The sequence below is a fragment of the Drosophila eugracilis genome, unplaced genomic scaffold (genome assembly GCF_018153835.1).
Source record: "Drosophila eugracilis isolate 14026-0451.02 unplaced genomic scaffold, ASM1815383v1 contig_1765, whole genome shotgun sequence".
NCBI lineage: Eukaryota > Metazoa > Arthropoda > Insecta > Diptera > Drosophilidae > Drosophila > Drosophila eugracilis.
This window is the reverse complement of record NW_024572605.1, coordinates 5,564,732-5,576,820: the sequence shown is the minus strand read 5'-3', so window position 1 is coordinate 5,576,820 and position 12,089 is coordinate 5,564,732. Positions and strand designations below refer to the sequence as shown.

Sequence of the window (12,089 nt, the reverse complement as noted above, 5' to 3'; positions counted from 1 at the left end):
TTCAAAGGCTGGGAAAATATTTATAATAGAAAAAGGTCTCCCCCTTTAAAAATATTGAAAACATGTTCTTAAACTTCTCTCATCAATCAACAATATTAGAGCGCATATAGGGTCGCGGTTTAGTTTATGTGACTAGCTGGAAAAACCTAAAACTGTGGTTTGTTTAACACAAGTTCTTAGAGCTTTATTGTTTTAAAATTGTTATAACATTTTTTATATTCTTCTTGTACACGGCTTTGTGTATTTCCACTCTGTCTGGGCCAAGCCGAGTTGGCAAACTTTATTAATAAAGTGCACAAATTATGAGCATGAAACTCATGCCACGCGAACATGGCCGTAGGTCCATTCCGGCTGATGATGAACGAAAGGGGTTAAACAAAGGGGCTGAAGAAGGCGGAGGGTTTGAAAAACAGGACTCTGGAAACCTACAAAGCGGCAACTTCTTCAGCGACTTGTGTTCTACATTTTGTGAAAATGCAAATGCTTATTACTCGTACCAAAGGAGCTGTGCCGCCAGGCAATGCATAATTGCATTATGGCAGAGCCGGAGTCTGGATGCAGCTAACCTTCTGTTCAAAGTCTCTGGCATAGCTCTCATCCTCTTCTCTCCACCCCGGAAAACACCTTCTAAGCCGCTCTACTTGAGCAGCGGCGATGCAGTCATGTGTGAATGCCCCTTTGGAGAATAACCGAAAAAGTTATGCTATCGCTATCAGTCAAAAAGTGTACATCGTTAGGAAAATGTTAGTTGGTTGGGAGTTTTTGGAAAATTCAACACAGAAAATGTCACAGATAGTGCTTTATTTTAAATTAAAATAAATTGTGATGTTATTAATATTAATAACTTGATTAATGATTGTCAAACGAGTCGCAGCAGAATTGGGAAGTTCCTTCAAATAACTTTAAGTTTATTTTAAAATTTAACATTTTGTGGGTGATTTTAATTGGCTGTCTAGGAGCTTTTAGATTCAAAATATATTTATTTCCAAAGAGGAAAACACTGCTGGTATCTGAAACACCGCCGGAAAGTCTTGGGAATTCCAGTCTCAGAGCTGGGAATCAAATTCGTATGTTCTTCATGGCGTAAGCTAATAGACATTCTTGATTTGGAGTCTTGGCCTCATGCAGTTTATTCTAAAATAAACAAAATGTTTGCTTTTTTTTTTGGTATTTGTGCATAAAGAAACAAACCCGTCCTCAATTACCAAATGCTGATCAAAACTCAACTCACAGGCAAGCTGAATGGCAAAGAGGAGCGAAGCGCATTCCCTTTGTTCGATGGCAAAGTAATACATATCTCGTCATATATAATTTCCGCTGCGAAGGATATCCAATGTTCGGGAACGAGGACGCACCACATCATCATCGTCATCATCAGCATCATCATCGGTATGGAAGCTTCCTTGGGAATCCATGGTGGAGCCAGAGACCGAGGACCAACTCATAGGGCGTAGGCGAGCAAAACAAATGCAGCTTTCACTCGAAGCTCCGTCTCAATGCCAGCAAAAGCAACACGTGACGACACAGGACGAATGAGTTGCACTCATATTTTGAGATTTTCTAGGGCCAACAGGAGCCAAGGATGTGGATGTGTCCAACATGTTGCTTCCCGAGCACAGGACACGAAAACGAACCAAAACACGAACATCACGAGCCACTACAGGCACGAGTCCTGCGTGCCGAGACGAAGGACGAGCTTGCCGAAGCTGATTGCTGGCCGAGCGATTTTTAGCCACGAGCTGATAAAGCCGCAGCTTCTCTGCTGGTCTACAGGATAGCCACTCGGTCAGTTGAACATTTTCCATGCTGTGATCAAGTTGTCTTTTCCTCTGAGCGCCGAGCGCTGTGCACGCCTTGGACTTGGAACGTTTCGAAATCGGGCTAGAGAAATATTCAAGAAAATATTCAAAAAAAAAAAAAATAAATAATTTCAAATATTCAAAAATCAAAATATATATTAATGTAGAAACCGCAACTAATAGTTACCAGTTTAGTGTGTATTTTCAAGCAGCAAAAAAAAGTGTGTAAATGCTGGGAAAGCCAAGTGCAAACGGTTAGCGGAATTGTCGTGGCGAAATAGGCGTGGCAGCTTGGTGGGTGCGGCTGTCCTTAGCATGCACTTGTTGTTCCCTTGCTCATGTTGCAACATGAGCAGCAACATTCATTGCAAGCTGCTAGCTGCAACTTTCCCACGATAATTGCTTTTCAATTGCTTGCCTCCGGCTGACTGCCCAATATTTTGAGTGCTTCAAAATATCAAGTTTCGAACTAAAGTGCTCATGGTTATGTTCTCATATTCCAGCAAACAAACCAAATATATACAAGACATAACAAACAAACAAAAAAAATGTTGAAACGACGGACTGACTTACATGCATTTTATTAGTAAATAACAACAAAATAAATACAAAATATCCAAATATCAATACAATTGAAAACACCAACGGAAAACCGAAGAAAAACAGCCGCAAACATTTTTGTAAAACAAATGATTCAAAATAAAAAAGGTTTCGCCAGCAGAAAAAAGGAAAGCAAACAAGCGCGTGGAAATCGAATGCTGAAAAATCGCCTCATAAAATGCATAAATAAATAAACTATGGTCAAAAGAATTTAATTACAAAGAGAGAAAGGGACGGCAAATCAAATGAGGCAAAATAATTAAAACAGTAGGCAAACAGCAAACAGGAAGCAAGGCAACGGCAACGGCAACGGCAATATCCAACCGCAGAAACAAAATTGAAAATATATACTCCCTAAATCGAGGAGACGGCTAGGAAAGAGAGAGGGCGTTACGAAAAGAAAGAGACATGAAGTCAACGAAGGCCAATCCCAAGCCCGGAGTGGATCCCAAAATTGTAATGTACACAAGAAAAAAAAAAGCTATAAGAACGATTTGCAAAAAATATAATTGAATTCACATTACACACTTTCAAAATCCACTGCCAATAAGACACACACCCATATACACACACACACACACACAATGAAATCACAAACTCATGCGACATTGCAACAAGAAAATAGCAGACTCATTCGCATTCCTTGAGAAAGAAAAAACATCAACAAAATCTTTATAGAAGAAAAGTCATTTTTCAAATATACATTTCTGCGTTTTTCTTGTCGCGCGTTGTCGCTTCTAAACAATTTCACATTGTCTGACTTCTGCACAAACAAAGGCATTTGTAATTTCCATATCATCAGCCCCCCACTCTGCAATCCCACCCCCCCTTAAACTCTCTCTGTCTAAGTGTAGTATAATCACAATACCAATTTTATCCTTGCATCTTTCTTAAGTCCGCCAGGATTCACCGAATTGAGTCGAGTCAAGACCCCCCCTATATCAAAATTTCCTTTTAATAATATACATTTAGGGTGGGGACTACCCCACCCTTCATTTGATACATTTTAAGCTTATTGATTTACTCTTATTTGATTGTAAATTGGAAAATGTTTTTGGCATCGGTAATATTTAATTGGGCCCATGATTTAGACGCGTCCGGAGCCCTTGGCTCATGTCTAATGAATTATAATTTAATTATGCATAAAGTAATTGCAATTTGGGTGGGCTCTGTGGCAGCATCAATTATTGCATATAATTGCTCTAGCCAAATAATGATAATTATGCGGTGATTATTTAATGCCATATCACGAGGAAGACGAAAAATAATTTCGGTGATTTTTAATTAACATTTTCCTGGCTCTCTCTCTGCGGAAATTCCAATTTGAAAATGCTTTTAAGTGCAGACATTTTCTTTTAAAGTGTGCAAATATGTTGATTGAGTTCATGTGCAATTTTTACTCAGCCGTAAAATGTGAGATTTTTCTTTTCAATCAGTTCCTTATATGCTCGAAGTCATTAAAATTTATTGAAAGATTTTCATTGAATTTCTTGATTACTCTTTGAAAATATGTGGGACTTATGGGAAGGTTTTTAGCAAATTAAAAGTCTGCAATTATTCTCTTACTAAATTTAACTAAAAGATAGTTTTAACCCACTAAACTTCTTTAAATTCTCAAATTCAAAATTGTAACCAGCCAAAAATGTTATGAGCCATTTTCGCTTCAACTCGCTTGCACACTCTCATTGCAGTTAGTAATACACATTTATGTTTTATTTTAATTTTCCTGTATCCAAAACTTACTGCTGTTGGGGGGAGAAAAAAAATCCATTGAAATTCCGGCAAATAAAGTCAAATCCTCTGCCCGCACATAAGTACGCCATATAATTTGCATAAGTGCTTGTCATGCATGTGGCATCCACGCAAGGGACTTGCTGCAAGCCGAACGTTCAAATGGGTCACACAAAGACCCATAAAAATGGGTTAGGTCTGGGGTGGCGTAAATCAAAGTTACCAAACTCAGTTGAAGAGACAAAAATAGCGATAAAGATATCTGATATCTGGGGGTAAAAACATAACATAACAGTTCGAGAGTTTCGGTTTCGGTTTCGGTCTCAGTCTCAGTCTCGAGGGGGCAAAACAAGTCGATTTGGACAATGTCCAAATCGCTGGCAATTATGTGGCGAAAACAGTCAATAAAACATTGTAATCACCGACGTTGTTTGACCTCTCTCTCTGTCAATTTTCATATACAATTCGCTCCACTTTGGCCAGCAATTAAAATTGGATTTAACCAAATAAACAACAAATTAAGTGGGCGTATTTTAATTAGCCAAATCCCCGTTTAGGACAAGAGTTGGGTTGGCATCGTTTTTTTTTTTGGTTCAAACTCGTTGTTAGTTCTAGTCACGTTTCATTGTTTACATGCTGTTTGTGAGTCTGTGTGTGTGTTTGAGCCCGTATTAATTAATGCATAGAAATGTGTATTTAAGCATATTTTAAAAATTAATTAATGTAATTTCTATTAAAACTGGCTATCTCTCCCCTCTACCCTCTCCTGGTCCTTTTCCTGCTATAAACCTTTCAACAAGCCGCACAATTTTAATTAGAAAAGTTTCACCACGGCCCTGCACAGCCGCCTTGTATGCTTAACCGAAAAATATGTTATATATACAGATGGAAATATAGCTTTGGCAAACACAGGCCCGATTAAAGCGGGACAAATTTTTTGTTTCCCATTTTCTGTTTTAGTGTGGAAGAAGAAGGTGGTTTGTCCAACAAAAAAGGTGGAATTACCGTGAAAACGGGTTGAAATTTGTGCATTTAATTTGAATTAGCATTTGCAGTTGGAAATTTGAATTTCCATTGAATAGATGTTTGTCCATTCATCCGCTTTAAGAACTTAAATTAGCGAATTTCGTTTATGGAATGGCATTTTAGGCCCTAATATTGCCTACATTTAGGGGCACCACGCCATGAGGCTTTCATTTTAATTTGGTTTTGAATTTGGAATATCAATTTCATTTGAATAAATGACTGTCAAGTGTTATGAAGGTTTAAGGGTTTTTCTGCTCTGGAATGTAAAAAATATACCCAGAAGTACTGCTCGCGGTAAAAAAACCTGAATTAGTATATATTTAATTTGAATTTGTAATTTTGAATATCAATTTGCTTTGAATAAATGTTGGCCCAAAGCTCGACAGCTTTAAGGACTTTTTTGTTCGATTATTAACCATTCGCCCTGTGGTACTGACCACACAATACACGACAACAACGGCGAAAAAAGAAGCAGTGCAGGGAAAGTGCTGCCGGCACTTTTATCTCTCTCCCATTGCCTCTCCCTCCCAGCCACGCCCTCTTTTCCCGCTACTGCTGCTGCTGCTGCTGATGGAATTATTGTGTGCTCAACGAACCGCAAACAAAATCTGTGCTCCGCTCCTGGTCGTTTTTGTTCCCATTTTTAATACACATAAAATGTTGATGTTTTTTTTTTTCGCCACTATTTTCAACTTGTGCTTGCTGGCCCTCTTATCTTGGCCACAATTTGCTGTAAAGTTATAACTCCTCCCCTCGCTCAGCGTTGGCTATACCAGGTTAATGCTCGATTTTGCTGCTTATGCCGCAGGTGCGTAATGCGGCCACAAGCGATTCCCGTTTATTAATCGACGCTCATTTGTTTTTTGCGTCAAAGTCAAGCCAAAGATGCTGACCAACGCAGACCAATAAATCAAATGTCAGAGACAAAAATTAATTATGCCCGCAATGGCGTTGTCCTAATTTGTTACATAATCCAAGGTGAACATTCCCACGCCCGCACAATTTGTCATAGCTTCTTGGTAACAACGTGATAAAGAGGGTGAGAGATATATACAGTCCATTGCATGTGCAAAATACCGAGTTACAAAATTTAATAAAACAAATTCCGTCCTGGCGACTTCGGCTGCCTCCTCAACTGAATTCAAATCTCAGCAGAGTACCAAAGCCCGAAAATTCCGTAACAGGCAACATTCCACAACATCCGTACAGGGATGAAGGATGAAGTATGATGAAGGGCAACAGCAAGCAAGGGGCTTTAAGGCCGCATTCCACCTGATCCTGAACCCCGAAACTAGCTCAAGAACCGGCTGAGTCGGATGAAGGGCCCGAGGCCCTGGGCCCATTGGCTGGCAAACAGAATGGTGCACATAGTTCGAGTAGCTATTTTTCAGTAACTTGTTCTCCACCTGAACGATGCTGCTTTGCCGTTGCATACTTTCAGTTAACAAATTCCAACTCCCGGCTACCTGCGTTATACATATATATATATATATATCTTCATGTAGTTGGATATATATCCCTGTCTGCCCGACTGCCATCATGGCCACACGCATGAGCTGCTTCTGCTAGCTAGTACCTTTGTGGAATTCGCTCATGAATTTCATATGCTCCGCCTGCAGTGGCATCGGCCTGTGGCATGTATGTGCTTACTGCATCCGGAGGTAAAGATGTCTCCGGGGCTGCAGAGCTCGTCAAAAACATGTAAAAATCAAATGCCAACTAATTAGGGTTTAGGTTAGAAGATATAAAATGTTGCTAACTTTGAGTTATCACTTCAAAAGTAGCAAACCGTTTGACATTTTACTAGGTAAGCTTTTTTGCAGGTTTTTTTCTCAGCTTTTTATATCATTTGTTGAAAGTGTAAATGATTGTCCATAATAGGTATTTAAAGATTTAGTTTTCTGTGTCCCAAAATTAAGTTGGAGAACGATCAAAAGTCCTCAGTAATGCCAAGAATGAGCCTGCCGTTCTGGAGACCTGTCAGATATAATATTTATAATATAAATAAAACATTATTCATCAATATTATTAACTCACCCAAAGTAACAATGGCAGATCCACATTAAACATGAAACCAAAAATCTTTGCTGGCCTTTGGGCCCGCATGATCATCATTTGCCACATTCTCCTTTTCCTCGGTGACATTTCTGGCCAATTGCAATTACCATAAACGGCCTGAGCAATACCCAAGCTTTGCTGCTTCAGATATTCACCGCCATAGCAATAGGAACTTAGTTGAATGATAATGGCCACTAGAAAGGCGGCTCTGAAAGGCACTTGGGCACTCCAGCCACTTTGGCTAAATCGAAAGGCCAACATGCACAATTGCAGGTAACTTAGCATGTATTTGACGAAGACGATTTCGGCGAAAATTGAACTAAGCTCCTTGGCCAAATCAAGAGCCAAGCGATGTTGGTAAATGCATTCAATTAGATGAGAATCATCTTCCTGATTATGATCGCTCTTTTCGAGTAACAACTCTAGTAACTGAAACTGAACCACCACATTGTGTATTAGCCAGGAGAATAGAGTGTCCGTTGCAATGGCCAACCAGGCGGCTGCTCCCACGCCCAACACGCCCCAGAAGTAGATGGGCCAATAATATTGAGGATTCCGCTCATCTAGCCAGAAATTGAACTCCATCGGTGTTGTTGGTGTAAACATGCCCGTCCTTATATATCCTAACAGGCCAAGCAACATGGGAGCTATCGCCGAGGCCCAAATCACTCCATAGGCAGCATTTCTGAAAGATCTCGAGACATACCTATCTAGTTGGTTTTCCTTCTGGATCTTTTCTAGCTGACTGAGCGTGGTACTGGCCTTCTGGTTAAGGTTATGTAGTTGATGGATTAATGAACCAATGCGTCTTCTTTTTGCTACTATAGCCAGGAACTTGAAGGTACTCAGCGATCCTTGCATAAACACTGCAAAGTTATCCGTGACTCGTGTTATATCAGAGAGATCCTGAAGAGCATACACAGCCATTGGCCAATTGTGGGTAACCAAGGACAGGATGAGTATCCCAGCCCAAATGGGATGAATCAGTCGTAGTTGAGGAGTACTCGGATCAAATCCAACTATTTCCAGTGCTCTTCTCTGAACAGCAAAGTAGCTGGCCTCCATGTTGGGTTTTCAACCGGCCTCGGTTTTTCCTCCAACTTATATAGAAAGCCATTGGGGGGGCAACAAAAAAAAAATGTGTGGGGGTGCCACGCTAAGTGGATGCCGTTGCCGCCCCTCAAATTGTGCCTGAAATATTTATTTCTTCCGTTAACAGACTACGTGATACGGTTACCACTAACACTGGTCCCGTTTTGATTGGAAATTCTCCCATTTCCATTTAAGGGGCGTAAATATCGTATTAACAAATAAATAAACAAAACAAAAAAATGTTTGGGCTTGGAGAAAAAGGGGTTGGAATATGACATGGATGTTACCTATTCGTTTACCAGACATTTTACCTATCTAGTTATTTATTTTCAATTTAACTTTTAAATGGCTGACTGGACATTTGTGTGTTTTTAAAATGACCGCAAGGGTTATGAGCTGTGATGGAAATATCTATTATATATAGCCTTGACATCTGAACCCATAAACACAAGTGAATTTACCATCATACCAGGCCCAACAACAATTTTTAAAATTGCTATTAAATTTGTGTATTTAGTCCCGAAAATGTTGGTGCCCCCAAAAAATTCCCCGTAAATACACCAAAATGAAATTAATTTTTCGGCTCGGCCAGCCTTTTCCACCAATTTGTTTGCCCTTTGGGGAGGAAAATGTCGAGACCCATTTCGTCCGCACTTTATTCGCGGATAATTCAATTACGTTGGAAATCAACAAGTAAATCTCTTTCCAATTTTATCGCTGTGACTAGGCCAAATTGAGTGAAATGGCCATTTGCTAGGGTATATATCTCTTTTTTTTTGTGATTTACTCGTGGGAAGGTCCTTTATTTTCGGGTCCAGCTTAATGTCACCTCAAATGCTCTCAATTAATCTTAAGTGGGGTAACGGGGGAAATAGCATTAAGACCTTTTCCCGGGAATTTTAATAACCATCATTTGCATTTGCCCAAACCAAAGCAAGAAAACTCGTATCTGACAGCTCAACAACACTGACTTGTACAAAGTTGCGGCCCCAAAAGTTATGCAACATTATTTAGAACAAGCTAGCCTCTGGCAGATTTGCCAAGAGAGAGTGTGAGAGAGAAAGAGAAAGATAGAGAGTGATGGCTGGGAAAACATGTTCTATAATTTATGAAGTTTGCACTTGCAGCTTTTTATTTAAATTTCATTAAGCTGAAGTCGTCATTGCAGTCGCACGTTTTCGTACATATGCTTGGCCGTTTGCATATGAAATTGATATTTTATGCAAAATATTTACCAAAAAGCCACAAAAGCAATAATGCCAGTGGCTGTGTGAGGCAGAAAGAGAGAGAGAGAGAGCAAAGAAAAAAGAAGGGAGAATGAGTAAAAAGAAGAAGCGCACACCTGCTGCTCGATAATTTTGACAGCGGTCCGGCTTTTGGTCTCCTCAGCAATTTGCCTACTACCCTTCTCTTCATTCTCGCATTTTTTCATCTCTTTTGCTCACGGTATGCCCATCTTTTTCACTCCGCTGAGGTTTGTAAGTCTTTCTGCGGCTTTGTTTATTTCATTGCCTTCGTGTGTCGGAGTCTGAGTGTGCAAGGTGTGCCTGTGTGTGTGTGACTCCTTTGTGTGTCACCCATTTTGGAGGTTTTTTATGGGCTTGTGGCGAACCGTAAAAAAACGTCTTCCAAATGGAGTGGCATACCAGGCTTAACCAGCTTGCCAAGCTCTTCTCCTGCCCCGCCTCCTCCTGCCTCTTTTGTTCAGTTTAAGGAACTAGCAAAATGTTTCACATCATGTTGCTCATTTGTTGCCCCATCAGCGGGAGTTCAGAGGTATAGATGGGGTATATGGGAGTTAGGAGATTACCAAAGATACTACGGGGAATAGCTTTTATTTAATGGCTTCGTTTTCTTGTTTATTTTGATAAAAACATGCTTAGATGGTAGAATTCCTTAGCTTTTCATTACCTATTTCATTTCTAATATGTTTTTAACCTAATTAACTGAAATCAAATAAGAACTTACCTTCCAGAAAGCAGTAAATCTAGTTTTAAACTCTTTTTTATGGATTATTTCCAAGGGTATCCTTGACTCGATTGCCCTAAATCGCTATCCCTTCAACTGGGATGCGTTCTAAAGTACAAGCAATTTTTCAGGCACATTACTCGGGCTCCTCTTGTCCGGCTAAAAATAGAGACAGCAACCTAAGGTAGAAAGAGACTGTTGGATGCAGTTAGTGAGCGAGATGGATAGATGGGACATCGAGTGTGTGTTCCACATGAGCAGCGTAGGAATTGAATAAAGTTAGCATGTCGCCGCAGGGAATGAGCTGCCTCCATCCTGCGTGAAAGTATGCTGGGTAGTAGTAGGAAGAATAAGAAGAAAGAAAAAAAAAAACATCATTCAATAAAAAATTAATAGGAAAACATTCAATGAACGTGGCACAAAGGCGCCAAAGGGCCACCAGCAGATATCCCAATCGCTTCGTGCTCGACTGCAACGCTGATGAACAAGCCATCCTGTGTGTGTTCGGAAATCACAGGTAATGTGGTTTTACGAGCACCGTGAGACAGATGAATCCCTTTCCCCCCCCCTTTCGCTTCCCCTTCTTATTTCCAACTGATAAATGCAGCCCCCTAACTTGGTCGTGAGCCTGACAGCATACCGGGCATACAAAGCATGCTAATAAAAACATATACTACGTCATCTCCATGTTCATGGGGATTCGGTTGCTAGTGTGGGTTATGTAAGCGGATGTGCAACACTTTTTTGTATAGCCCGGCAGCCAGCCAACCGTTGATTATACTAAACTTGTTTACTTATTCTGCTCGTGTTAGTGTATGTGTGTGTGTGTTTTTCACTGCATGTATAAGTGTGTATGTGAGCTCGGAAAAGTGCAAATTTCAGCATAACCAAGCATACTCAACGACCAACTCGCTGTGCCTGTGTAAATTTCGGCTTAGCCACGCGGGCGCTAAGCAGCAGCAAGAGCAAAGCAAGCAGCGGTCCAAAGAGAGGGGTAAGAAGGGTTTAGACAGGGGGCTTAGGCGGGATGAGAAGGGGTTAGGGGAAGTTAGGAAGGGGATAAAGAGTGGGAGAAAAGCGGAAAAACCGAGGCACTGCTATTACCAAGTGCAAAGTGTGGCTCAATGTGATGAATGACGCCAAAAAATTTGATGGCGCCCGATTAACATAATGATTTGCATACGTTTAGCTTGTCCTTGCAGCATGAGGCTGCTACAAAGTGTCGAACAAAAAAAAAAGAAGCTTTCCTAACGAAGGAAGAGTATCATCTTGATTGATGCCAGAACGGAAAAACGGCTGAGAGGGGAGTGCCAATGTTGCACACACAGCAGATGCAACACATCTTAACGTCTTAGCCAAAAAAAATGCAAAAAAATAAACGTGCTAAGAGTTTTAAAAGTTGTAACTTCTTAAAGATTTGCATATTCATTGTTGTTATTTTCTTGAGCATCAGATAAAATGCATTTCTTTCATTGGAATTGGTAAAATTCTTTCAAATATTTACAAAAGTTTGGCTATTTGAATGCAAGGAAATAAATTTTAAAATGTTGTTGTGAAGGGAAAATAGGATCGTTAGGATGTTTCTAAATATTAAAGAGGCTTACATTTTCATTTTTACTTGATAATAATTTAGTAGTTGGCTTTGAATTTGTAATGTATACAAGTACCCCTAACACATGAAAATTTTCCCAAAAATGTTATAGAACTTTCATGGCAATATTCGATGGTTTTTAAAGTGATTTCGCATGTAACATTTTTTGTACATCAACAGGCATTACCACACATGCTATCACGGTGCATACATGAACAGGTATG

At 40.0% G+C, this 12,089-nt stretch overlaps 3 protein-coding genes across 6 annotated transcripts in view; 2 read left to right on the top strand and 1 right to left on the bottom strand.

Moving 5' to 3' along the window:
- Positions 1-12,089, top strand: part of LOC108104479 (pneumococcal serine-rich repeat protein) — a 72,691-nt gene that overhangs the window by 27,585 nt on the left and 33,017 nt on the right. The gene's annotated exons all lie outside the window — the stretch shown is intronic.
- Positions 24-12,089, top strand: part of LOC108104477 (box A-binding factor) — a 41,418-nt gene continuing 29,352 nt past the window's right edge. Inside the window, exons 1-2 of one of the 3 annotated variants that reach the window (XM_017210575.2) lie at positions 24-1,993; positions 2,303-2,855. The gene's annotated coding sequence lies outside the window, so the exon portion shown is untranslated. Of the gene's footprint in view, positions 2,054-2,302; positions 2,856-12,089 lie in introns of all 3 variants that reach the window. The other 2 variants (XM_017210573.2, XM_017210574.2) reach the window with 2 other exon arrangements.
- LOC108104480 (odorant receptor 45a) lies at positions 6,856-9,166 on the bottom strand. The gene is made up of 2 exons (XM_017210580.2): positions 7,194-9,166; positions 6,856-7,133 (listed from the first exon to the last, which is right to left on the bottom strand). The coding sequence occupies exons 1-2, from the start codon at positions 8,277-8,279 to the stop codon at positions 7,071-7,073; spliced, it is 1,149 nt and encodes a 382-aa protein (XP_017066069.1). The 5' UTR covers positions 8,280-9,166; the 3' UTR covers positions 6,856-7,070.

What these genes read in the sequence shown, in the direction of transcription:
- LOC108104480 (XM_017210580.2), bottom strand. Translation starts at nt 8,279, where the DNA reads ATGGAGGCCAGCTACTTTGCTGTTCAGAGAAGAGCACTGGAAATAGTT. An exon ending in ATCTGCCATTGTTACTTTGG is followed by an intron (nt 7,134 to 7,193) that starts GTGAGTTAATAA and finishes TATATCTGACAG; the next exon opens with GTCTCCAGAACGGCAGGCTC.